The sequence below is a fragment of the Pelodiscus sinensis genome, chromosome 20 (genome assembly GCF_049634645.1).
Source record: "Pelodiscus sinensis isolate JC-2024 chromosome 20, ASM4963464v1, whole genome shotgun sequence".
Classification (NCBI taxonomy): domain Eukaryota; kingdom Metazoa; phylum Chordata; order Testudines; family Trionychidae; genus Pelodiscus; species Pelodiscus sinensis.
In genome coordinates this window covers 13,537,477-13,563,175 of record NC_134730.1, presented here as the reverse complement: position 1 = coordinate 13,563,175, position 25,699 = coordinate 13,537,477, and the positions used below count along the sequence as shown (strand labels likewise).

Below are 25,699 nucleotides of genomic sequence, written 5' to 3'. Positions count from 1 at the left end.
GCAGCAGGGGGTCACCCCCCTCTCCCACATTCACCATGGCAACAGAAGAGTTGCGGCTGGGCAGCCTGCTCTGCTCTGCCATCCCCTGCCATGCTGCCCTCCCAGCCTGCTGTGCCCGGCTTCTCAGTGGTGGCAGGAAGTGGAGTGCCTTGGGGCTGGGGGGGCTCTGCTTCCTGCTGTTGCTGAGAAGCCAAGTGCAGTGGGCTGGGACAGGGTGGCGGGGAGGAATGGAGAAGGCTGTTGGTCCGCTCTGGCCCCTGACGCCTCGGTGAATGCAGGGGCAGGGGGATTGACCCCTGCTGCCGCCCCACACCAGGCCTGTCAATAGGACAGTTCAGACAGCCGCCACGGGGTCCCTCAAAGTGCGGGACCTGGGGCAGCCACCCCGTACTGTCCTTTGGTTGCACACAATGGAATTCCTGCACATGCAGACAGAAGGCCCTGCCGGGGGGAAGGACTAGTCATGAGATTAAAGCAGTATCATGGTGGCCAGGAGACCTGCGTTCTCTCCCAGCTCCACACACAGACTTTACAGCGGCGACTAAGCATCTCACTTAAAACTGGGGACAGAAAATCCCATTTAACCAGTTAACTGGTTAAACAGTATCTTTAAGTGGTTAACCAATTAAATGGGGGTCAGTAGGGGGCTGCTGCAGCCCACCAGTTAACCACAACCAATGAACATCACTTGGTAAGGGCGCTCCTGTTAACCATTCACATCTCTACTTAAAACAGACTCACTGCCAGGATAGGCCTAAAACTTACCCTCCTTCTCTGTCCAACCCCTCCCCTTCAAACCAGGGCCTGGCACATCTTGGTTCGGAAGCCGACTGCTTTTTTGGATTTGCTCAGAATAAAAACGAGACTCTCCAATTCTCTCTGGGTTTTATTTGTCATGGAAAATTAGGTTGTCAGTTAAACACAGCTTCTCCCCAGGGGGCCAGCTTGCCATGGAAATTTCCACTTTCCCTTTCAATTTGAAACCCAAACAACCAGCAACGGCTGGGTTTTAATTTGACCAAAAAAAAAAATCAAAATTTTCCACACAGGGACAAAGAGGCAGGAGGAGCTGAGAATCTGTTTTCCAGCGAGCTCTACCAATTGTACTCTTGCTGCCAGTTCCATTAGCATTTGTAGTAGCAATTCTCTGTATTTCCTGACAAGGGTCATAGGCTCCTCCAGGCTGCACCAGCCAGAAGTGGGGGATGTCTGATAAAATTTAAGAAATGAAGGCCCCTGATCTTGCAGAGACTTCTGCACATGCTTAACTTGACCCGTGCTACATGTTAACGTTGTGTTTTGTCATGACCTGTGTTAGGCCCTAGAAAAAATAGGCCTAGTGCAGTTATGCTAAAGCAAATGTAACAAAGGTTTCTGGGTAGTCCCTGGACAGAACTGGAGATAGGTTCAAGCAGGGACGCACCCTACACGCTTGCTCAAGTTGGCAAAATGAGATAAGCAAGAAGCTGCGTTTTTGTACCTGCTGTGATGAGGAACAGTTTGTTTTGAGAACTGATAAGGAGACTCCCTGTTTCTGCTCTCCCCGTTTGTTCCAAACTCCCTGTTTATGTTCTCCTTTGGCCATAACAAACTGTCTCCTTATTGCCCAGTACCTGTCTTTTGGGCTGATAAGAAATTGCTGATGCATTATGAATTGCTTAAGTCTATGATGTATAGTTGGCCAGGTATGCATGGGTATTAGAGGTTTCTAACTGATAAAGGGGGGTTAGTTGCTTGGGCGAATAGTCTATGACGCGACGGAACTGTCTATATAAGCCTACCTGTAAATAAAATCGGGGCTGGTTCTCTTGGGGGGCCGCTCTCTATTGTTGTGTGCACCATTCAATAAAGAGCTTGTGATTAGATCTTGCTGGTGTTGCCTGTCTCTTTGCGGTCAGACAACGAACAGAGGCCGTCCGGGTTCGAGTCCCCGACACCTGCAACCCAGGTTTTCTGGTTTGCAACATGCTTTGAATCTGCTTCCTTTCTGTAAACTCGGTGCCTTTTTTAACAGGAAAGCAAAGGAATAGATTCCCCCAGTTCCTTGCCCCTTCCTGTCTCTAGTGCACACAACCCTGGGCTACAGGGGCTTGCAGGCTAGGGGAGAAAATTTGTTAAAACAGCAGCAGCACATCATCTCTTCAGAATATGAAATGCTGCCAGCATCATCAGTTCTCTCTGTTATGGCGCTGGGTCCCATTTTTTGCTCTAAGGGGCCATATTCTGGAGAACTCAGTGCCCTATTCCTTATCCCTCAGATGCTATTCTCCCCTGTGGTCAGCTGGGGTTTGTTGCACCAGCTCTGTCCCTCAGGAACCTGGGGTGGTTGTTTGTGGAGGAGCATGGCTTGAACCCTCAACCTTGACCTTGGCAAGAGGGGACCTGAATGTACTTAGCCTGTTGTCTGCAAGTTGTGTTGTGTTGTGCAAGCATCACCCTGGGGCCTGCTCCTCTTACAGGTATGGTCAGCTCTCTTGATTGTAGCTCTAGGCTTTCCCCGCAGAAGCATCCTTCACTACACTCGCAAGGCCTGAAGCACTGGCCCGGGCAACATCAGGATGACTCAGAGGCCTAATGTTTGCAAATTAGTTTAAGCCTAAATCCTCTCCAGGCTTTTCCCAAAGTCTGGCCCTGGACATGTACCTGCAGAAGTGCTCGGCCCTGCTACCTAAGTACTGGCTGTGCGGCTCTTGTTTATTGAGAGTTTCATCCGAAAGACGCCTGTGCAAAGGCTGTAGCTGATTAATGTTACAATGTAACAGCCCCCTGCTACCTTGAAAAGCAGTCAAAGAGGAACTAAATAGTTCAGCTCAGCAAACTCAGCCTGGCTGTCCAGCTAACCAACTGTGAAAGTTCCTTCCTAGCCCTTCATCGTTCTGGGAACATACCCTCAATCCTCTCCACAAAGTTTATCCAGCGGGTAATGTTCTCTTTAATCTTGTGCACCCATGTGTGGAATAAATTTTTATGTGTATCAGGCATTTTATGTGGGCACTCTGCTAATCAGCTGGGTGGCATTGGAATCTCTCTTGAGTGGTTGCACAAGTGCCTGGCTTATAGGAAACACTGCCAACAGAAGGCTTTTGCTGCATGCCCAGAAAGCCAAATTATTGGTCTTGTAACACAGAGTCAAAGAAACGTAGGGGTGATGAGCTCTCAGTCTTTTCACCGTTACCTCTGTAAAGCGAAGGAATCCATGTGCCCTTCGTGTTCCAGGTGACTGTAGTAAAATAAGATCAGAGCGAAAAGGTTCCAGCACAGCTAGCTCCAGGCTAACTGGTGAAAAGAAGTACAAAGCTGGTTCCTTCTGGGCCATCTTCCCAGCTTTAGTCTCATCCCCACATCCATTGCCCTCGGGCCCTGTTCCCCAGCATCATCTCCAGCCCAGAGGTTCTGATCCCAGAAACAAGCTGCTTTGCTCCAGGTGAGTTTTGGGAGCAAGGATTTGGCTTCGGCACAGGGAGGTACCACAGGAATCCCTCCAGCCCTTCAGGAAACCGAACTGCCACGCCCTTGTGCTGTGTCAAGCTGAGGACAAGGCAGAAGAGAAGCACTTCACGGTAGCTGCTCCCTCCCACTGTCCTCCCAGGGCAGGAGAGTTCTGGAAACTGGCATGCTGGGAGCAAACCTCCCCCCATCCCATCTTGCTGCAGGCAGACTGCTCAGCAGAAGCAGGGGGCAGGGAATGCTGGTCTGATAGTGTTCATGGGGCACTAGGAAAATAAGGACGAGCTGCTGAATATCCCAGGAAGAAGGGCATCAGCTTTTCCCCTTACACTTTGCTTGACTATAAAGAGGTGGGGACTGTCTGATTGGGCACATATTGATGTAGACCTCCCGCTGATCGGTGGCTGAGCAGTCCTCTGGGTCTGAAGAAGCTTTTCTACCTCCGGAAACCTGCAATAAAAAAGACACCAGGAATCAGAGAGACACAGCAACCAGCAGGGGAGGTGGAGTCACTGGAGGCAGCGCCAGGCAGAGGAAGAGAACCGTGCAAAGCACAGCAATTCCCCAGCTTGAATTAGGGTGTGCCTGGCTGCAGGTTCGCAAGCTGCTGCCGCTCCAAGGGGCTGCTTGTTGGCAAGCAAGAGGAAGAGGGAAGGATTTGGCCCTTCACTGGAACCTCTTATTCCAGGCCTGGGAGCAAGGGAATTCCAGAATGGGGGAGTACACACGGGCCGTCACTGGGCTTTCTGCCTACCTGACTCCTCAGCTGCATGTTTTCATACTCGGAGTCCTGTTCGGCTGAGCTGGGCGGGGGCGGCTTGTTCATATAGATTGCCATCTGGTCAGTTTCTGCAGTCTCTGATGGAATGAAGGGACGGGTGTGCCCAGGATTCTGAAACAGAGGTGTGAGGAGCTCAGGGCAAACAGGAAACTCTAAGGGAACCCTCGTACCAACATGACAAACTGAGGAGCTATAGGGGTGGGGTTGGAAAGGTTAAAAAAACCAGTAAAGGTTAAAAAGATTCCCTGTGACTCTTTGTACTGCCTTAAGCTGCAGCCATGTTAAGGATGATGCCTTTGCTGTCTGAATCTAAATAATGACCCCTCCTTCGCCACCTTAGTTTATAGAATCATAGGGTTGGAAGAGACCTCAGGAGGTCATCAAGTCCAGCCACCTGCCCAAGTCAGGACCAATCCCAATTAACTCATCCCGGCCAGGACTTTGTCAAGCCAAGACTTCAAAACCTCTAAGGATGGAGATTCCACCCCCTACCTTCACCACCCTCCTAGTGAAATAGTTTTTCCTAATATCCATCCAACCTACACCTCCCCCACTGTAACTTGAGACCATTGCTCCTTGTTCTGCCATCCATCACTACTGAGAACAGCCTCTCTCCATCCTCTTTGGAACCTCCCTTCAGGAAGTTGAAGGCTGCTATCAAATCCACCCTCACTCTTCGCTTCTGCAGACTAAACAGACCCAGTTCCCTCAGTCTCTCCTCATAGGTGAGGAGCTCCACCCCCTAATCATTTTGGTTGTCCTCTGCTGGACCCTCTCCAATGCGTCCGCCCCCGTTCTATAGTGGGGGCCCCAGAACTGGATGCAATATCCAAGATGTGGCTTCACTAGTGCTGAATAAAGGGGAAAGATCACTTCTCTAGATCTGCTGGCAATGCTCTGCCTAATGCACCCTAATATGCCATTAGCCTTCTTGGCTACAAGGGCACACTGTTGACTCATATCCAGCTTCTCATCCATTGTAATCCCCAGGTCCTTTTCTGCCGAACAACTACTTAGCCAGCCGGTCCCCAGCCTGTAACAATGCTTGGGATTCTTCTGTCCCAAGTGCAGGACTCTACACTTGTCCTTGTTGAACTGCATCAGGGTTTTTTTGGCCCAATCCTCTAATCTGTCTAGGTCACTCTGGACCCTATCCCTGCCCTCCAGTGTATCTACCTCTCCCCCAGCTTAGTTTCATCTGCAAACTTGCTGAGGGTGGATTCCACCCCCTTATCCAGGTCATTAATAAAGATGTTGAACAAAACAACCCTAAGAAATGATTCTTTGGGCACTCCATTTGAAACTGACCACCAACCTGACATCAAGCCCTTGACAATACCCATTAGGCCTGACAATCTAGCCAGATTTCTATCCACCTTACAGTCCATTTATCCAATCTATACTTCCTGAACTTTCTGGCAAGAATATTGTGGGAGACCCTATCAAAAGCTTTGCTAAAGTCAAGATATATCACATCCACTGACTTCCCCATGTCGACAGAGCAGTTACCTCATCATAGAAGCTAATCAGATTAGTCAGGCATAATTCGCCCTTGGTGAATCCATGTTGACTATTCCTGATCACTTTCCCCCCTTCCAAGTGCTTCAGAATGGATTCCTTGAGGATCCCCTCCATGATTTTTCCGGGGACTGAGGTAAGGCTGACTGGCCTGTAGTTTCCTAGATTGTCCTTCTTCCCTTTTTAAAAGATGGGCACTACATTTGCCTTTTTCCAATCGTCCAGGATCTTTCCTGATCTCCATGAGTTCATCAGGCAGGTTGGGAATTTCCTGCTTGAAGCACAGGTTCCTGACATGAGTGTGATCCAAGGAACAGTGGTGTCAATTGCTGAAGAGCACCAGAGGTGTGTAAGTTTTACAAGGATTTTCTGGGTCAGCATGACAGGTGGCATGTATGGTCTCTACCAAGAGCCAGTAGTCCATTGGTCCTCATAATCAATGCAAAATGTATATGTGGATAATATTTAAAGAGTTATACAGAAATTATGTGCGTAAAGTCTTGGAATGAAGGCAGGTCACCAGCGGGTGAGAGATGTTCTTTGCAGGCAGGAGATAACAGACACCTATTTCCTTGTCTGCTCATTTGGGTACTGTGCGTGCCTATTTCTCAAGCCCTGCAAGTCCATGGATATCCACTTTATATCCACAGGTATCTGCATCCACAGAGATGGGTGCAGATATCCACAGCTCATTGTGGATGTGGATGCGGGTACACATTTTTTATCCATGCAGGGCTCTACCTGTTTATACCCAGAGCTGGGGAGGACTGAGAGACTGAAATCTACAGCTGAGCAAATCTACAGGAATAAACCAATAGCCTCCGCGGGCTGGGGAGGATGTTCTGTTTATCAGTAAAAACAAAGGATTGTCGCTTGGAATACAAAGTGACACATTGGATCCTCCCCCTGGAGGCAAACTGACAATGCACTAGTCTCATGAAAGGGGAACACAGACAGTCGGGTTGTAAAGCGCTGTACAGATTTAGGGTGAGCAGCACTCTACAAAACATGGGAGTAGCTCCTTCATTAAGTCTAGGTTTTAGAATACACATTATGATTTTTGTTTTTATGTCACTTTGTTTCTGATACTTCTGCTTGCTGTGCCTTGAATCCCTGTGCTTTGTTAAACAAATGTAACTTCTCTAAGAGCCGTGTATTCACTGGAGTGGTATGTGGAGGCAGAACTGGCCATCTGGGGTGTGTTGTTCTTTGGAAGTGCTAGCTCTGGGACCACTGCGAGTGTCTGGCGAGACACTCCAGGGAGGTGCATGGAGGGCTCAAGGATTGGGACATACCTATTGCTAACCTGTAGAGTAATACAAGACCAGTAGGACTTAGAAGGGATGGCTAGTGTCGCCAATGGCAGGTGATGCTGGGGAGCTGACCCATGACAGGCACAGACAGGGATCCTCATGCTAAGGGCAGAGGTGGTAGCAAGGTACCACCACAATCCTGGGTACCACCAGGAAGCATCATACGGAGCTACAATAGTAATGCCCTTAGCGGGCCATGGAAGCACGTGCTTAACTTATGTGAACTGGCCACTAGAGTAGGGGTAGGCAATCCTTTCTTCAGAGAGGCCACTGATGAATTTTGGTATGTGGTCATGGGCCAGCTCCACCCTCAGAAGGGGCAGGGTCTGGGGAGAAAGGGGCAGGGCTGAGGACTAGCCTCCCCCAAGAGATGTCTGGGCCTGGAGGCTTAAAAGCCTGGCCCTGATGTTACCATGTTGCCTGGCAACCACTTGGAGTTGCTGTGGCAATTTATAGGGCTCATGGCTCTGGCCCCTGCTGGGGTAACACTGTGACGGGGAGCTGTGAGCCATTTAAATAGGATGCTGCTGCCTGAGCCACCGCCTGGAAATTCAGTGGCACAGGCAGCAGGATATAAACAGAAAGACGCCAGATGCCGTCTTCGGGCCAGATCAAAGTGTTAGGAGGGCCGGATCTGGCCTCCAGGCCGCATCTTGCCCAGCCCTGGACTAGAGGGTAGGGTTGACAGGTGTCTGGTGTTCACCCAGACAGTTCGGTATTTTGGCCTTCCATCCAGTTAAAAAAAAACAGAGAATACCGGACATGTAAAATGTCTCTCATTTTCTGTTTTCCTCAGATGGAAGGCTGGCAGCATCTGTGAAGGTGGGGGGAGTGAGGAACGTGGTAATTTAAAGGCACAGAGGCCTTTTTTTTTTCTCAAAAAGATGGCCGGTGGCATCTGCGAGGGCAGGGGGAGTGAGGAGCATGGTCATTTAAAGGGGCAGCGACCTCTCTTTTTTTTTGTTTTTTGCTCAACCTATTTTTCCTTGCCTGTTCAGGATTTTTTATGAAGGTATCTGGCAACCCTACTAGAGGGACACAGACACTTCTGAGCTTGACTTTAACCTGCACTACTGGACCTTTCTGAGGATGGATTTTGTAGCACCGGGTGAATGATGTTGGCACGTCCTCTTTTCAGGGGCTCAGCAGTGTGTGAAATATAGCCTCTCCCTGACTTATGAACCAGTTACGGACCAAGTGATTGGTTGTAACTCGGTTTGTTCGTAAGTTGGACCCCATAGAGTTATACGCGACCACACTGTTCGTAAGCGCGGATCGTGTTCGTAACTCGGGGTCCGCCATTTACAACAGCTTCGGTTGTAAATGCGAATGGTCGTAAATTGACCATTCGCAACTTGGGGAATGGCTGTACTCTAATCTCAGGGAGCCACTGATAATCTCCTGCTGTATTCTGTACCATGCTCATCACTCAGTTTGAGTGCCTCCCCCAGAGCCTGCCTTACCGTATTATAGGTGTGGCCGTTCTCATCCCTCTTTCCTGGTGTTTCCTCGAGAGCTGAAAGAGTCAAAGACAGGAAATATAGCAAGTTGACAAAGTGACTTTCTTGTATGGCTAGGCCTGTCTAAGGCACTTGGCGCAGTCCTGCCCTGCAATGTCATGGGAGCAAAGCTTTGGGGAGTTTGTTTCTCCCTACCCCCTTGCTTTGTTTGGAGGAGGGAAGCTTTGGGGGAGCCACATGTTAAGGAACGGGACTTCCAGCCAACCCTGGTGTCTTTTTAGGGATCTCTAAGACTCTGGAGGCAGTTTCCCTTTAAGGCAGGGCTACTCAACACACGGACCTGTTTGTTTGTGGCCCGCAGTGCAGTTTGGGTTTACACATGGGCTTAACGCACAGTCTGCGAGTGAGATCCTTTGAACATGGCCAGCACTGGCTACACGCTCCACAACAGCGAGTCAACATAATGGTCTTCTGTTGACATGTGTTTTAATAGTTAAATTCCTAGACTGTCATTGCTCATTAAAAGTGCTGTCATATGGGTGGAAATCGGGTAAATATTGCATTTTATTAATATCAGCAGAACTGACTTAAATGGGGCCTGTTTGTTGTGTTGTGTAGTCTTGTCTTAATCTTTGTATTAGTGCCCATCAGTGTGAAAGATGTTATTTGCATGTAGATTCAACCACTCTTAAGTTGAGCAGCCCTACTTTAAGAATTAGCAGTTTGGCTCAAATCCTCCACATTATTTAGGTTTCTAATTGTTAGAAACCTAATTCCCTTTGAGGATTTGGATTTTTCTGCTTTGAGAATGCCTCTTTCATGCAGCGTGCAAATAAGAGACAGAGAGAGGGGGAGAGCTACAGTCTGGGGAGAGTGACAAGTCAGTAACATTTCTCTAACTTGCTGTGGAAGCAGCTTTCGTGCTAATCTCTTCCCAGAATTAGAAAAAAGCCAGGAGAACCATGGATCTGTACTCCCTGGGAGGGGGCTAACAAAGCAGTGTGGCTGCAGCTCCCTGAAGCTGAGAAGCAAGATTAGCTCTATCCAATAAAAGGTGCTCTTCGAGGCTTCATCCATGTGCAAAAGTTGCATCCATTTAAATTAAATCAGGTCAAAACCCGATTTAGATAAACCAGGGCAGAATTCTGGATAGAGAGTCACTTCAGTATAAGAACAACTCATTTCTATTTCACTTAGGTGAATAAAGATTTGGTTTCAATTCAATCCATCTGCACGCTTCTGACAAAGTGGTTTTTATCCACGAACACTGATGCTCAAATAAATCTGTTAGAGTATGTCTCTAGACTACATGCCTCTGCCAACCAAGGCATGTAAATTAGACATACCGACATAGTCAATGAAGCGGGGTTTTAAATATCCCCCACTTCATTAGAATAAAAATGGCCGCCGTGTTGTGCCGCTCAGTTGTTTGTTGGCACGAAGTGGCAATCAAGACGGGATCACAAGGCATAAAAGATCTGACGACAAAGGGTGCTGGGGTCGGCTGATCCCCGTCTAGACTACCGCGCTGTGCCAACAATCAGCTGATTGGCACAATGCGGTGGCCATTTTTATGTAACTGAAGCGGCGATTATTTAAATCGTCGCTTCATTTTGCTATGTCTAGTAAACTCATCTACATAGCTCCATTGATGGAGCCATGTAGTCTAGACACACCCAAACTGAACTAAGTAACTAAAGCTTTAGGGATTAGCCGAGTTAGTCTGTACGGAATAGACTTAAACAACAAATAGTCTGGTAGCACTTTAAAGACTAACAAAACATGTAGACGGTATCATGAGCTATTGTGGGCACAGCCCATTTCTTCAGATGACCAGAGTGTTGGATGTCTAGAACTAAAATAGATGGGGGGGAGAAGAAGAGGCAGTGGGTATAAATATATCAAGGGGAAAGCAGAGTTGGAATGTAACAGGAAAAACAAATAGTCTATAAGTACCTAAAGACTGGATAGTCAAAAGAGGCAGATAACAGCCACTTGAAGATCTGTTCATGAATGCCTAGGCAGATTGAAGTGTTCCCCAACAGGGTTTTTTTTGTTCCCTCTACAGCTATCTGATTTGTGTCCATTAATTCTTTCCCATAGGGACTGTCCAATTTGTCCAATATATATTGCAGTGGGGCATTGCTGGCATTTGATGGCATAATTACATTCCTGGATGTGCAGTTAAATGAACCTCTGATTTGGTGGCTTATGTGGTTGGCTCCAGTAATATATTCACTTGTATAGATATGTGGGCAGAGTTGGCATTGGGGCTGATTACATGGCTGGGTTCCTGGATGTTTATGTTGTAGCTGTGTAGTATTGTTACCAAAAATAATTTGTTTCAGATTGGGGGGTGGAATGCACAAGCCCAGAACAGAGACCTAAACAGCTGGCTGTGTAGGTAGAAGACAAGGGACAGCAGATGAGTGGAGCAGGGGAGGAACAAGAAACCCCGTGGGAACAGCTATCCGCATGATATACAGTGGTCTCTGCACTGCAGCAGCCTTATAAATAAATGATAAATAAATGGCTGCAGAGATTCTGCCGTAGTTTAACAAAATCATTTCTTGACCCAGTTTTAGTTAGATGGGCACAACTTTCTCCACAGGGTTGGTTCCGTTCTTTTTGCTGAGGCAGCAGCTGCGCTCCCTCTGGCTTGAGTTTAGGAAGGAAAAAGCTGTGTCAGCTATTTCCCACTATCCCTCAGACCCTGGCAAGCTCAGCTGCAGCTAATTGAAAATCACAGAATTACCCGGCTGGAGGCCACATGGGGCTTGTGGGCTAGCTGGAGAGAACTTTGCAGGAGCAATTGGGAATCACTACAGGCTGAAGGAGTTCTCAGGAGCAGCTGATGAAATCAGGGAATCAAAGGGAAATGATTTCTATAGAGTTTTTGTTCTGGGCTGGTGCTAATTAATCTAATTTAAGCAACTGAGCTAAGCTAAGCTAAGCTAAGCTAGGGGGAGAGGTGGATACATTGGAGGGCAGGGATACGGTCCAGAGTGACCTAGACAGATTAGAGGATTGGGCCAAAAAATTTGATGAGGTTCAACAAGGACAAGTGCAGAGTCCTGAACTTGGGACAGGAGAATCTCAAGCATTGTTACAGGCTGGGGACAGATTGCTTAGGTAGCAGTTTGGCAGAAAATGGCCTGGGGATTACAGTGGATGAGAAGCTGGATATAAGTCAATAGTGTGCTCTTGTAGCCAAGAAGGCTAATGGCATATTAGGGTGCATTAGGAGGAGCATTGCCAGCAGAGCTAAAGAAGTGATTATTCCCCTTTATTCAGCACTAGTGAGGCCACATCTGGAATATTGTGTCCAATTCTGGGGCCCTCACTTCAGAAAGGATGTGGATGCATTAGAGAGGGTCCAGAGGAGGGCAACCAAAATAATTAGGAGGCTGGAGCACTATGAGGTGAGGCTGAGGGATCTGGCCTCATTTATTCTGCAGAAGAGTGAGGGGGGATTTAATAGCAGCCTTCAACTTCCTGAAGGGAGGTTCCAAAGACGATGGAGAGAGGCTGTTCACAGTAGCGATGGATGGCATAACAAGGAGCAATGGTCTTAAAGCTATAGTGGGAGAGGTCTAGGTTGGATATTAGGAAAAACTTTCACTAGGAGGGTGGCGAAGCACTGGAATGGGTGCCTTAAGGAGGTGGTGGAATCTCCATCCCTAGAGGTTTTTAAGTCTTGGCTTGACAAAGCCTTGGGTGGGATGATTAAGTTGGGATTGGTCCTGCCTGCTTTGGGCAGGGGGCTGGACTTAGGGTGTGTCTAGACAACAGGGTTTTTTTGGAAAAACTTCACCTGCGTCTAGACTGCAGCCACATTCTTTTGAAAGTAAATCGAAAGAACACAGCAGTTTTTTCAATCGCAGTAAACCTAATTTTACAAGGAATAACAGCTTTTTTCGCAAGTACTCTTTCAGAAAAAGGCACTATTGAATGCAAACTGTGCTTTTTCGAAAGAGAGCATCTAGACTCTCTTTTGAAAAAGAGGCTGGCTTTTTAAAAAAAATCTGCTTGTAGTCTAGACGCTTTTTTCGAAAGAGGCTTGTAGTCTAGATGTACGTCTAATGACCTCCTGAGGATTCCTCCAGCCCTAGGATTGGATGATTCTAACTGAATTCTACTTGGTCAAAACCAGCTGTTTTCTATTTGTTTATGTTTTAACAAGTCAACTCCTTTATCTAACCAGAGCTAGATACTCTGCTGTGCTTGGGGTGTGCGATAGCTAAAGCTGGGTGTGCTGAGGGCCTTTACCATTTTGTGGGATGGAGCAACTGACTAAGTATGAGGGGAGAATTTAGAACATGTCTTTTATTTTGGTAACAGGGACAGGATGGTCCTTAAGAAGGAAGCATACTAGTTGGGATCAAGGTTCCTATTTATCTCTTTCATCCATTGGCAGACTTTTTTTCCATCTGCGTGCAGAATAATTTTATTTGCATCAAGGCTGTACAAATGTGCACCTCTAGTGGAAATAAAAAAAACCCTAGCTGTGCATGCTCTGCTAATCAGCTGGGCAGCATTTGAATCTCTCTTGAGTGCCCAGGATACAGGGAACACTGGTTGGGTTGCACACCAGGAGAAGGAAGTGACTCTTCCTAGCAAAGCTGATCAGCGAATATATTTTTTTTTACCTTTTCTCCTCCTCTGTGATGTTCTTCTACACCTCACAGCCACAAACAAAATCAGCAGGAGAACCAGCACAATGACGGGGGTCACGATATAGAAGATAAGGTTTGGTATGCTAGGCAAAAGAGAAGAGAAATGTTTGTTTTAATCCTCACCCTTAACATTCCCCCTTTGCTATATGAAGATTAGACATAGACCTTGCTCCCATTTCGAGTTGTTCAACAGAGTGGTAAGTATTAGCCAGTCTCCCATCTCCTGTTTACAGATGGGAAACTGAAGCACAAGTACAACGACTGGCTCCAAAGTTGCATAGAGCCGGTTGCAGAGTGGAAGCTATCGCCTTGCTTTCCTGGTGAAATGATGCCACTGCAGTTCAGCCGTTAACTGAATAAACAGAAACCATTTTGCAAAGGAAAACTTGGCAGTCCAGCCGGCAGTCCTAGCTTTCCCCCTCCTCACAGCTGGCTTTAAATGCAAACTGGGGCCTTCACTGTATTTAGATGCCTAACTGCCACGGACTTCAATGAGAGTTAAGCACCTAAGGACATGTTAGGAGCAAGGCCCAGTTTCTCTGGCACAAGTTCTCTGGACTCCGCATAGTACCTAACAAAGATACAATCTCATCAGAAACCCTATACAGAGGGCAAGAGCAGTGGGCCTGATTGTAGTAAACCTAACAGGGCTGCTACAGTTGGCATGTTAAAACAAACTTTTTTATTGATTAAATTGACATGATTAAATAACCAGGTCAAAATGATCAAGGAACCCCTTCTTCTATGTATAGATGACAGTGTTACCCAATGGTTAGAGCACTAGACCTCTCTCAGGAGGCCTGGGTTCTATTCCTGCCTCTGCCAATGGGTGACTGTGGGCAAGTCACATTGCCTCTTGTGCCTCAGTTTCCTTATCCGTAAAATGGTTATAATGATATTGGCCTCCCTTGTAAACCACGGAGAGATCTGGAGATGAAAGGTGCTAGACATTATTCCATTAGAGAACTGCACTGCTTTTTTTTGCTATGAATTGTTGGCTTTTCTGATTAAAAAAATTAAAGATCTAATTACACAGAACTTAATGTCACAATCTCTTTCTGGGGCTGGGATTTGTAAACCACTTCTGCAAAATGTGACGGAAACAACAGACAATAACTTTGAGACAAAAATAAGTCAGATCAGCTGTCATGTGATTTCTGCTTTTTTCTTTCCAAAAGGCAGGCCCTGCCATCTGCTACTGACATGCCTGGTGTATTATCCTGCCTGACGGTTAAGCTCCGTGCAATAGCAAGAGTCCTGCAGGTCAGACCTGAGGGGCAATGCAGGACTGGCACTTTAACAACCCACCACATCAGGCTAGAAGAGTGGTGACTGTGTGGGATGTATTTTGCTTTATTTTTGTTTGCAAGTGTATGCTTAATACAGGTGGTCATTGTAATGCAAAGGAGTTCACTGTCCAGGGCAGGAACCAGTTTGCAGAACAGGAAGGTCAACTTAGAAACTCAGGTAAAAATGCTTCTCTTCAGTGCCTCTGGCGTTCAGAGACTTGGGAGCTCTAGAATCTTACCTGTTGTGTGAGTTTGATTTAAAGCAGTGACGGGAAACCTAGGCTAGCGAGTGGGCTGTATGAATGGTCCTCCTTCAATTCAGTGGGCCGTAAGATTGTCGTAACCAAGATGAGCTCCCGGGATAGAATAGTTTTGCTAACCACACTGGCGTAGCTAGAATGTGCAGGCTGTGCCGATTGACCCGGAGCAGAGCTTCGATTGCATGCAGAGGGAGCACACGGCTCTCCCAATATGGTGTGCAATCAGCACACCCCTCACTTCACATGCCCTCGTTTTACGTGCATGTCAAACTTTAGTGATATTGGTTGGGGGGAACCTCTGCAGACGGACACTGGTGGAATCTGGGAGCCCTGTGTGTGGGCAATGGTAAACAGAATGTGTTGCGGGCCACATGTAAAGCCCCAGGTTGCCCGCCACTGACTGAAAGTCTTGGCATCAGTAGAGACGTAGCCTTGGCTTTGGAGAGCTGTGTAGAAACCCCGAACCTGCCACAGAGCTTTGTGGAAGGTGACCTTATAGCATGTGCTTTGGCTAGGGGAGTGGACAGACTCATCAGGCCCTTGGGAAAGGAGGGGGACTGGTCCCACACTCCCGGAAGGGGTGGGACCTCAGGCAGACAGGGCAAAAAGTGCAGCCCCCCACCCCCTTTCCCCGAAAGCCCTCAGCGCTGCCCAGGGCTCTAGCACTGATTGAAAGGACCCCGGGTTCTGCTTGCTGCCACCACTGCCGTAGCAGCATTAGGGAGCCCCTGGCCCATTTGAATGGTTCTACCCCTGTGGCTCCCCTCTGCCCCTGTCGGAGGGGCCGGCTTTGGCACTCACCCAGCATCCACTTCAGTAGTGTTGGAGGAGGGGGGGGTGGATTTTTCCTCTTCAGCAGCTGTCGTCATTGGCGGTAAGGGAGTAGTAGTGTCTAATGGAAGCAGAGAGAACTGTGTTACCAACCCCTTGGTTACTGATCTCCTGTCCAAGCCAGCTGCTGCCGTCATACTGGGCCGAGAGAGCTCCTTGACCTGTGTACTAGCTACACCAGGGCCACTCAACATTGGAATCCCCGGGGGCCGCAATGATACCTCACAGCACATGCCGAAGGCCACAACTTAAGTGTGGTTGCATTTACATGCAAATATATATGCAAATATATGCAAATAGCTTCTTCCACACTGACGGGCAAGGATACAAAGATTAAGGCAAGACTATACAACACATTGGACCCATTTGAGTCAGTTCTGTTGATACTAATAACATGCAATATTTACCCCATTCCAACCCATATGACAGCACTTCTAATGAGCAATGACAGTCCAAGAATTTAACCATTATACTGACTACTTTTTTGTTTTGGCTCCCACCTATGGGCCGCATGTTGAGCTCCACGTAAACCCCAACCACACCACAGGCCGCAGACAAATGGGCTGTGGGCTGCATGTGGCCCATGGGCCGCATGTTGAGTAGCCCTGCGCTAGGCCATGGCCAGCAGAGAACAACGATGCCAGGTGGCTTTCTTTTAACTCAGTGGCTGTAATTTTGTATCCTACGTTGTCTGCTGATGGCCCCCAGGGAGATACTGTAGCTTTGCTGTATGCCAAATAAGACACCGGAGGGATGAGACTGGAGTTGGACTAAGTTCTTGGGGAGCTAAGTGCAATAGATTTGGGGGGAACTTCCACCACTGTTCCTTCTATGCGGTGCATCTGGGGAGCACTCAGGGCCGGATTAAGACCTATAGAGGCCCTAAGCACTGAAAAGATTATGGTGCCCCCCCCCATATGTAATTCAAAATAAAAACAAGACTATACCATAAAATCTCTTTTTTTTTTGTGCCCCTGCTTTGCTGGTGCCCTAAGCACATGTTTAGTCTGCCTAGTGGATTATCCAGCCCTGGGAGCACCTATGAGAAGTTCATATGCTGCCCAGCTGATTAACAGCCTGCATCCAGCAGCATGTGTTTCTACTGGTGGTGCACATCTGCACATGCATCAGAGCATATAACAAAATTTATTGTGCACATGGATGGAAAAAATTAGAGGGCGCATTAATCCCAACAATACTTAGAGACATGGGAGAGTGAGTGAGACTTAGTGTCCTCTGCAGGGATCAGTGGTGGCTGCAGAGGTAGGAAATGAGACTGAACTATCCTGACATGAGCACATGGTGTTTAAATGTCTAATCTTGCATTATTGGCCAATAAGTGAGCAGACAGGCCCTGGCTTCTCCTCTCTTCCCTTTGTACCCCCATATTCTTCCCTGCTCCATTCAAACATCCCTCTAGACAGGAAAGTGTGATGATTCCCACGGAGTCAAACTGTCCATCTAGCCAAGTAGCTTCTGCAACAGTGGTAGATATCAGATGCTTTCAAACAAGGTGCAAGAAACTCCATTATAGACCATTTTGAAATAACATAACCCACTGGACAGCTTCCTCCTAGCTTTCATTACTTTGTGGCTGATTTGATGCTTTGAATCCATGGAATGTAGTTCTGTCCTAATCCAGAGTGACTGGATGGCTTCATTTTCCATAAGAGAGTTGGATTCTGTTAGACTCTTGACCTCAATGTCTTGAAGCAGTGAGTTCCATGAGTTAATTATGTATTTGTAGGCTACAGTCCTCTCTTAACAAATCTGTGTCTGATGCCTTTAACATGTATTGGCTAGCCCTTTGTTTTCCTGATGATGTTGCTGAGTCTTTTTTTCCCCTTTAGTGTACATTTTGAATTCTGGACTATTTTATTATGGTCCATTTCTCAGTCACTGACCAGGGATAGGGATAGACATGGAAAACCAGAGACACTTTTGTGGAGGAAAAGATTCTATGGTGAAAGGAAGTTCTGATTTCTCTTCCCCTTTGTGTCTCTATTTCAGTCCCTATTCTTCCCCATTCCATCCTAACACCCATTGGCAGAGATTGTACTGATCGCTGTAGGGATGAATGGCCACTTTTTTTTATAACCTACCTAACACAGACCTTCAGGAATTTTCTCTGTCCCTCCCTTCTCAGTGGACAGCTTTCATAATATTAAAGATGAGACTGCCTAATAACAGATAGTGAAGAATTCCTGAAAATGTGACTTTTGGGACTAACCAGCATCTTCACTAAAAGTCATGAAACTTTCATAGGATTGATAAATTTTAGCCCTAAATATCTAGTAGGTGGCCAAATACTCAGGCCTACTGACTCTGTCATTCATTTCCCCCTTACCTTGCATAAAGATTTGCAGATCAGTGACCCTGCAAACTACCCGCTCCCCTCACCTCCATCCCACCTCCGTGACGCTGTCTTGCTCTGGGTGCTAACTGTTCATCTGATCCTGCAGCCCTTACTCAAGCAGCCTCTGTGTGCATTTCAATGGGAGTTTTGCCTGAGTAAGGACTGGCACTTGTAACAAGGTGCTGCATCCTCTAGGAATCATTCCCTCTGCTGCAGGAGTGGGGACGGGGAAGGATCAGAGAGTTGCATGGGGAAACCGAGGAAACAAGCGGGAGTTTCTCAAGGTTGTGAAGGGGGTGTGAGAAGTTCAGCTGAGTTGGAGAGATTATATCCCGGATAAGACACCAAACATGGGCCCTTGGTCAAGACAAGATGAAAGCCACTTGTGACGCAAGGAGCCGCTCAATGCCAGCAGGGATAGAGCACCCCATGCTGCAACTCGTGTCAGGCCTGACTTGTTCATTGCCCCGGCATGCTGTTGTCAGAATCTGTGTCTGAATAGTGTCATTACAGTATCCTGTGCAAACTGGTAACGTCCTGCTCAACGATATTAGTGTCTGAGGGATGTAAGGGCGGTGCTTAAAGAATCACAGGTATGTGCTAGTATGGATGGAGCTTGCACACACCCACCCACCCACCTGAAGCCTCTCAAAATAGACATTGGAAATAGGAGCAGAAGTGGAAAGCCATTTTGGCACCCTCCCCCCCCCCCCCCCCCCCGCTCAAGGGACACAAGAGGTCAGAGCTCTGGTAATCAGCTGAAGGTGGATTCTTCAGCCAAGGGTTTGGATGTCTCTGGGAACTGACTACAGGTGAGAAACCTGTTTAGGCAAAGATTGTAACTTGCTGAATTAAGTTTCCGTCCCTGGAAAGCATGGTGGTGTTTTGTTGTAACCATATCCCTGTCTTATGTTCCCACTTACATCACCTGAACATCTGTTCGTTAGTGATAAAGTTACTCTTGTTTTATTACACAACCATCCCTGGGCTGCACGTTAACGGGAAGGGTGAAGTCCTCTGCTAAACTGACAGGCTGGGGTGTGTTTTAACTCAATAACTTTTCTGTGTGGCCGGTCAGAGGGTCTGGCTGCTGCATAGAAACGTCTCTGGGAATGTGGGAATTGTGTTGCCTGCAGGGCAAGGTTTGGACTGGCAGCTGGCCAGGCAGAGAGGCTGGAGTGTGAGGGAACCAACTCCTAGCTTAGCACCAGCACCAGCACCAGCCACACTCAGTGGTCTGAGGTGCACTGGTAACCCAGTGGCTTACAGGGGTGGGTGATTGGAGCCACACATCACAGCACTTAAAGGACTTACCTGAGAAAACAAGCACATTGACATTGATCATGGAATCGAAACCTGGCCTGTCTATCCCACACCAGTAAGTATCCGTATCGTTCCATGCTAGGCTCTCCATGGTCACAGTGAACGTGCTCTGAGTGTGGTTGTCATGGATGGAGACTCTGTTCCCTGCCAGCTTTTCCTCTGAGCCTTCGGTCTGAATGACTATGGAGCATGAAAACAGAAATATTCCTCTGCACCAGTATTTCTTGTATTTCTGGTAGCGTTCCTTGTACTGGCACTGCACAGACAGCGACCCTCCCAAGGGGCCGCTCGCCTCTTCGGGGCCAGTCAAAGCCCAACAGCCTGCAAAAGACAGAATTTCAGTTGTTGCTTTCCTGCTCAGCCAGAGCAAGAGACAAAGGTTCACAGTTCAGATCTGGGGCACGTCTACACTATGTGGAAATTGACACTGTTGCAGTCTATCTTCAGGGGTTCGATTTGGCAGGTCTGCCAGCGGGAGCTGAGAGACTGTGCTGGGAGTGAGGGCAGTGCAGGAAGCCCCTCCCCACCCTGACGTGCAGCGCGGAAAGCGACATGGAGGAGCCAGTCACTTTTGAGCAGTCTGGGGCTGCGGCAGGCAGGGAACCTGTCTGAGGGTCCCACTGGGCTGCTGGCCGGGAGCAACCTCAGTAAGTGCCTCTGGGCCAGAGCCTGCATCTGGCACCACCACCACCACCACCACCCCACACACAAACCCAACTCCCTGCCCCAAGTCACCACCGAACCGTCTTCACTTCCCCCTGTGCCCCAAGTCACAACTCCCTCCCAGACCCTGCATCCACTTGTACACCCCCCAGGCCAGAATCCTCTCCTGCACCCCATTCCCCTGCCCCAGCTCACAACTCCTCCTTTCCCCAAACTCTCAGACCCTCTCCTGCACTCCAGTGTCCTACCCCGAGCTCCCTTCTACAGCCAACCTCCACCCCAGACCTTGCATTCCCTCCATAGAAAAGTGCATCCGCTCACCACTTACCCATCAAAAACTATTGCCCACCCCTGCTCTAGATAGAACACAAAGGATGTACCCATCGGTCCTGGTACTCCTGTTCCTCACGAGGCGTAAGGGAAGCCAATGGAAGCTTGTCAGCATGGGCGACCGGTAAATTAAGTGGGGGAAGGTTCTGCAGCCACCAAGCACCCATCCTTCCCACACTTCAGGGCCAGAGAGGCTGGAGCCGTGTGCCCTCCTCCCTCTCTGTGCTCTGGGGTCGGGGAGGCTCAGTCTGCGTGCCGCCAGCCCTCCTCATGATGGGGTGTATGGCCTGAACAGAAGGGGAGGGGTTGGAGGCAGAGCGGCAGGCTTACCTCCTTCAGCTCTACCTTCACCTGCCGCCCATGCCTGTTGTCTCCCACTGTGTGGACAGCGCAGAAACTCATTGTGAGATACGTGGACACCAGCTACGTAATTTACATAGCTGGAGTTGTGTCTCTTACTTCAACTTCCCGTAGAGTACAGACCAGGCCCTAGTGAGCCATATTGGCCTTTTGTGCATCAATATTTCTCTGTGAGAGGGGCCGGTTGATCTAAGGTGGGATGAGCTGATAGCCTGAGCCTCAGGAGATCTGGGTCCAAGTCCCCACTCTGCCATGGACTCTTGTGTGATTTTCTTCACCTCTCGGTGCTTCTCTGCCCCATAAGGTTGTTGTGTGGATAAATACACTGAAGATGGTGAGGCACTAGTTTGCTACCATGATGCGGGAGGTGGGGCTTCAGACTGTGAAGAATAAGGCAATGTGGTCCCACGCTGGTATAGCAGGGAGATGGATTCATCTGTGACTTTGCTGTCTCGCCTCACCCCCGTCTCCATCAATCTAAAACCGAAGAGGAATTTAAATAGCCCTTCTGCTTTCTTTGTCAGTGTCCTTCTGACACAGGGCACTTCTTCAGCTAGGACTGTGACCATGAGACTGACGCAGAGGATTCTCTGACTTCGGAGCATGGGATGTGAAAGAATTTCTGGGCCCCTGTGTAAGGTCGGGGGAGGGCAGTTTTGTACTCCCGGAAAGGGCAGGATCTCAGGCAGAAAGGGTAGTCCTTAGAGCCACCCAAAGCACACTTCATGGGGGTCCAGTAGTGATTTAAAGGGCCCGGACCTTCTGCTGCTGTTGCTGCTTCGTAGTGGTGGTGGCCAGGAACCCTGGGCTCTTTTGAATTGCTTGGCCCTGGGACAACTGCCCCCTAGCCTCTCCCTCCATTGGTGGGCCTGTCTGACTTAACTTTCCCACAGTTATTATGGGCGGGGATGTCTAACACGTTTAGGAGAATTATGAAAATCTTCTACATGCTCTATCTCCTCTCTCATGCACAGACACTGCTGGGCTGGGCATGGCATTAGAGAACCCCTTTGACTTTGGAATCACAGTGCTGAGATCAGCTCAGCCCCGGCATTAGCATCACTTGTGATCACCGAGGGGAGCCCACTGGAGGGAGCAGAGCTGGTCACTAGGACCTACGTTACACTCCCATAGGAAGCAGAAGGCCATGGTTTTGTCTACACTGTGCAGCCCTGCGCAACATGGCCGTGGCATCACAGCTGTGTTGCTAGAAGTCCGGCATTGGGAACACCGTTTGTCAGCATTTTGGCTGACAAAACCCTGTCACCCCTTTACAAGCAGAGTTTGCATTGTCGACAATGAGCCATTTACACTGCCCCTTGCCGTGGCAAAGCTTTGGACTTTCAGGGGCAGGGGCGTTGTTAAGCACCTGCGGGTGACAAAGGTTTTGTTGCTCAATTGGCAATTCAGACCAAGCCTAAAATGAGTAGGATGCAAATGCTGCCAGGCACCTGAAGCTTGAAAGTGGGCATCACACATGAGCCAGTCAGCCCTCTGACCAAAGGAATCCTATACACATGAGTCTGTCATGGGGGCTGACAATGTGGGGGCAGCCTAGTTCTGCACTCCCAGAAGGGGCGGGGCCTCAGACAGAAAAGGCGGGGCTGGGGCAGCCATCCCTCAGCACTGCCCAAACCCAATCAGCCCTTAGTACCACTCAAAGCATTCTGCATCCGACTCCAGTGGTGATTCAAAGGGCCCAGAGCTTTGGCTACGGCTGCAGTAGCAGTGGCTGGGAGTCCCGGGCCCTTTTGAATTACCAGATCCTGGGGCAATTGCCCCTTTTGCTCCCTCCTTCCCCCCCCTCCCATGAGCAGGCCTGCCACTCACAATCTCGAGACCACCACTTCACAGTAAAGCCAACATCAACAATAGATTTTCACAGAGAGAGCAGTGATTGCTCTATAGACTGCCCTGGCCCATCTGCATGAGGGCGGTAGTCATTTTAATCACAGTGAATCTGTCTTGGATCTCAGCTCCCCCTCCCCCACCTCCACTCCCATCGTGGCATTGTTCTCCTTTTGTGGCTTTTCAGATGCAGTTATTCATCTTAGGAGCACAAGATCGGTGCCACTAAAGAACATAAGAACATAAAAATAGCCATACTAGGTCAGACCAATGGTCCAGACAGCCTAGTATCCTGTCTGCTGACAGTGGCTAATGCCAGATGCCCCAGAAGGAGGGAGCATAACAGGTAATCCTCACAAGATCCCTCTTCTGTCACCCACCTCCAGAGAAACAGAGGCTAAGGCACCATTCCTATCCATCCTGGCTAATAGCCCTTGATGGATCTAACCTCCATGAATCTGTCTAGTCTAGATGTGGGCGTATCATGGTTTTATATAGAGGCGATAAATTATCTTCTGTGTTATTCCCTATCTCTTTGTAAGTGATTCCTAACATTCTATTTGCTTTTTTGATGGCTGCTTCACATTGAATGGATGTTTTCAAAGAACTATCCACATTGACTCCAAGATCTCTCTCTCTCTCGAGTAGTTGTAGCTAAATTAGTCCCCATTATATTGTACGTATAGTTGGGATTATTTTTTCCACTGTGCATTACATTACATTTATCAGCATTAAATTTCATTTGCCATTTTGTTGCCCAATCACTTAGTTTGGTGAGATCTTTTTGAAGCTCTTCACAGTCTGCTTTGGTCTTAACTATCTTGAGTAGTTTGCTATCATCTGCAAATTTTGCCATCTCACTGTTTACCCCCTTTCTCTAGATCATTTATAAATAAGTTGACTAGGATGGGTCCCAGGACGGACCCTTGGGGGATCCCACTAATTACCTCTCTCCATTTGGAAAACTTACCATTTATTCCTACCCTTTGTTTCCTGTCTTTTAACAAGTTATCAATCCATGAAAGGACCTTCCCTCTTATCCCATGACAACTTACTTTGCTTCAGAGCCTTTGGTGAGGGACCTTGTCTTTCTGAAAATCCAAGTACACGATATCCACGGGATTCCCCCTTGTCCACATGTTTGTCGACCCCCCTCCCAAAGAACTCTAGTAGATTAGTAAAGCATGATTTCCCTTTACAGAAACCATGTTGACTTTCCCCCGACAAATTATGTTCTTCTCTGTGTCTGACCATTTTATTCTTTACTACAGTTTCAACTAATTTGCCCAGTACTGATGTTAGGCTAACTGGTCTATAATTGCCAGGATCACCTCTAGAGCCCTTTTTAAATATTGGTGTCACTTTAGCTATCTTCTAGTCATTAGGTACAGAAGCTGATTTAAAGGATAGGTTACAAACCACAGTTAATAGTTCAGCAATTTCCCATTTGAGTTCTTTCAGAACTCTTGGGTGAACGCTATCTGGTCCCAATGACTTGTTACAAGTTTATCAATTTGTACCAAAACCTCCTCTAACGATATCTCAATTTGGGACAATTTACCTCTTGAATCAGATCCTGCGCTCCAGTTAGCACTAAATCAAGAATAGCCTGTCCCCTTGTGGGTTCCATAACCAGCTGCTCCAAGAAGCATTCATTTAGGTATCAATAAATTTTATCTCTGCATCTCGTCCTGAGGTGACGTGTACCCAGTCAATATGGGGATAGTGGAAATCTCCCACAATTATCAAGATTTTTATTTTGATAGCCTCTCTAATCTCCCTTAGCATTTCATAGTCACTATCACTGTCCTGATCAGGTGGTGGATAATATATCCCTACCGCTATAGTCTTATTATTGAAGCATGGAATTACAATCCATAGAGATTCTATGGAACATTTAGGGTCACTTAAGATTTTTACTTCATTAGATTCTACTTTTTTTTCATGTACAGTGCTACTCCCTCACCAGCATGACCTGTTCTGTCCTTCTAATATATTGTGTACCCTGGTATGACTGTGTCCCATTGATTGTCCTCATTCCACCACCTCATTCCACTTGTTCTCCTGTGTCACAGAGGTGACATAGAACATACACACACACACACAGACCCCGCCGTCTTGCAGTGCTGTTGAATTAGCAAGGAAGCAAAGCTGGGTAGATAACCAGTACCCGTGCAATTGGGAATTCACTGCGCTGGAGAGGTTCCTGTCATCTGCAGAGCACTCCATTGCAGTGAAATCCCCTCTTAGACCAACTTGCTGCTTGGGGTTTGAGGGAGGAGAGGAAAACTGTGTTAGGAGAGCAACTCTCCAGAGCCATTGGTGGCAGGGAAAGGGCCAAAAGTTGGACTTGTGGGTGGTAATTCCTCCCCTTAACGTAATGGAAAAACCATGATGCTAAGGTCCATGGTTTGTGCGACCCTCCAAACCCACTGCCCTGGGGAAAAGCTTTTGTTTTTAGGTAGGACATTTCCCCCTGGTTCATGGAGATAGCTGCAGGTTGTCTTTAAGCCAGGACATTCTCTCCTGTTATCTGTTCAAATCTGTCAGGCACTTGGGCTACAGATGTGCTTAGCAGCCACAGTTCCTATTTGCCCCCATCAAACAGCTCTGCCTCCCCGGTCTATTTCTCGTGACAAAAATAATCCTATCTCACCTGGGGAAAGAATCCAAGCCCAAATCAGGAAATTCCTCATGGTCCCGATGGTAGCTCGCTGCATCTCCAGTGTGGTCTCAATGACTGGCAGGGCTCCTCAGTACGCTTTTCTGTCTCTTGACTGTTTCACTTCCTCCTGCAAGGGTGACAGCTGAGTGGTCTCATTCTGTGGGTGTTGCTTTTTGAAAAGTTTTCATTGCAACTGGCTTTGTTACAGGAAAACAAGATGGGTGTGAACTTTCTGCTTCACAGACCAAAGTCTAATTCTTCTCTCCTGGTCCCCCTCTCAAAATGGAAATAAAGGGGTGGATGTAAAATGAAAGTTTATAGGGAGAAGGCAAATGCACTAAAACTCCACACAGCCACCAAAAATAAGTTGTTTTCTCAAAATGCAGCTTTCTTTCTCACATCATGCTTCCTGCCTACTGATGGCCTCTTAAGCAAATGCTAGACAATCTGGTTGTGTAAACAACTGGCTGAAGCATCCATTTGCTTTTTGCCTGTTTTTCTAAACTTTCATTTCTCAGTAATGTTATACAGTAGAAGTGTACATACAATGTTGTCACCCATATTTTGCCAGGACAATAA

General features: G+C 47.8%; 1 protein-coding gene across 1 annotated transcript; it reads right to left on the bottom strand.

Annotated features, from left to right (window-relative positions):
- On the bottom strand, positions 1 to 25,229 carry LOC102456747 (uncharacterized). The gene is made up of 7 exons (XM_025190310.2): positions 25,112 to 25,229; positions 19,246 to 19,575; positions 15,546 to 15,636; positions 13,169 to 13,278; positions 8,523 to 8,575; positions 4,202 to 4,339; positions 1 to 3,897 (listed from the first exon to the last, which is right to left on the bottom strand). Exons 1-7 carry the CDS (start codon positions 25,173 to 25,175, stop codon positions 3,760 to 3,762), a joined length of 924 nt encoding a protein of 307 aa, XP_025046095.2. The 5' UTR covers positions 25,176 to 25,229; the 3' UTR covers positions 1 to 3,759.
- Positions 25,230 to 25,699: the final 470 nt, after the last annotated feature.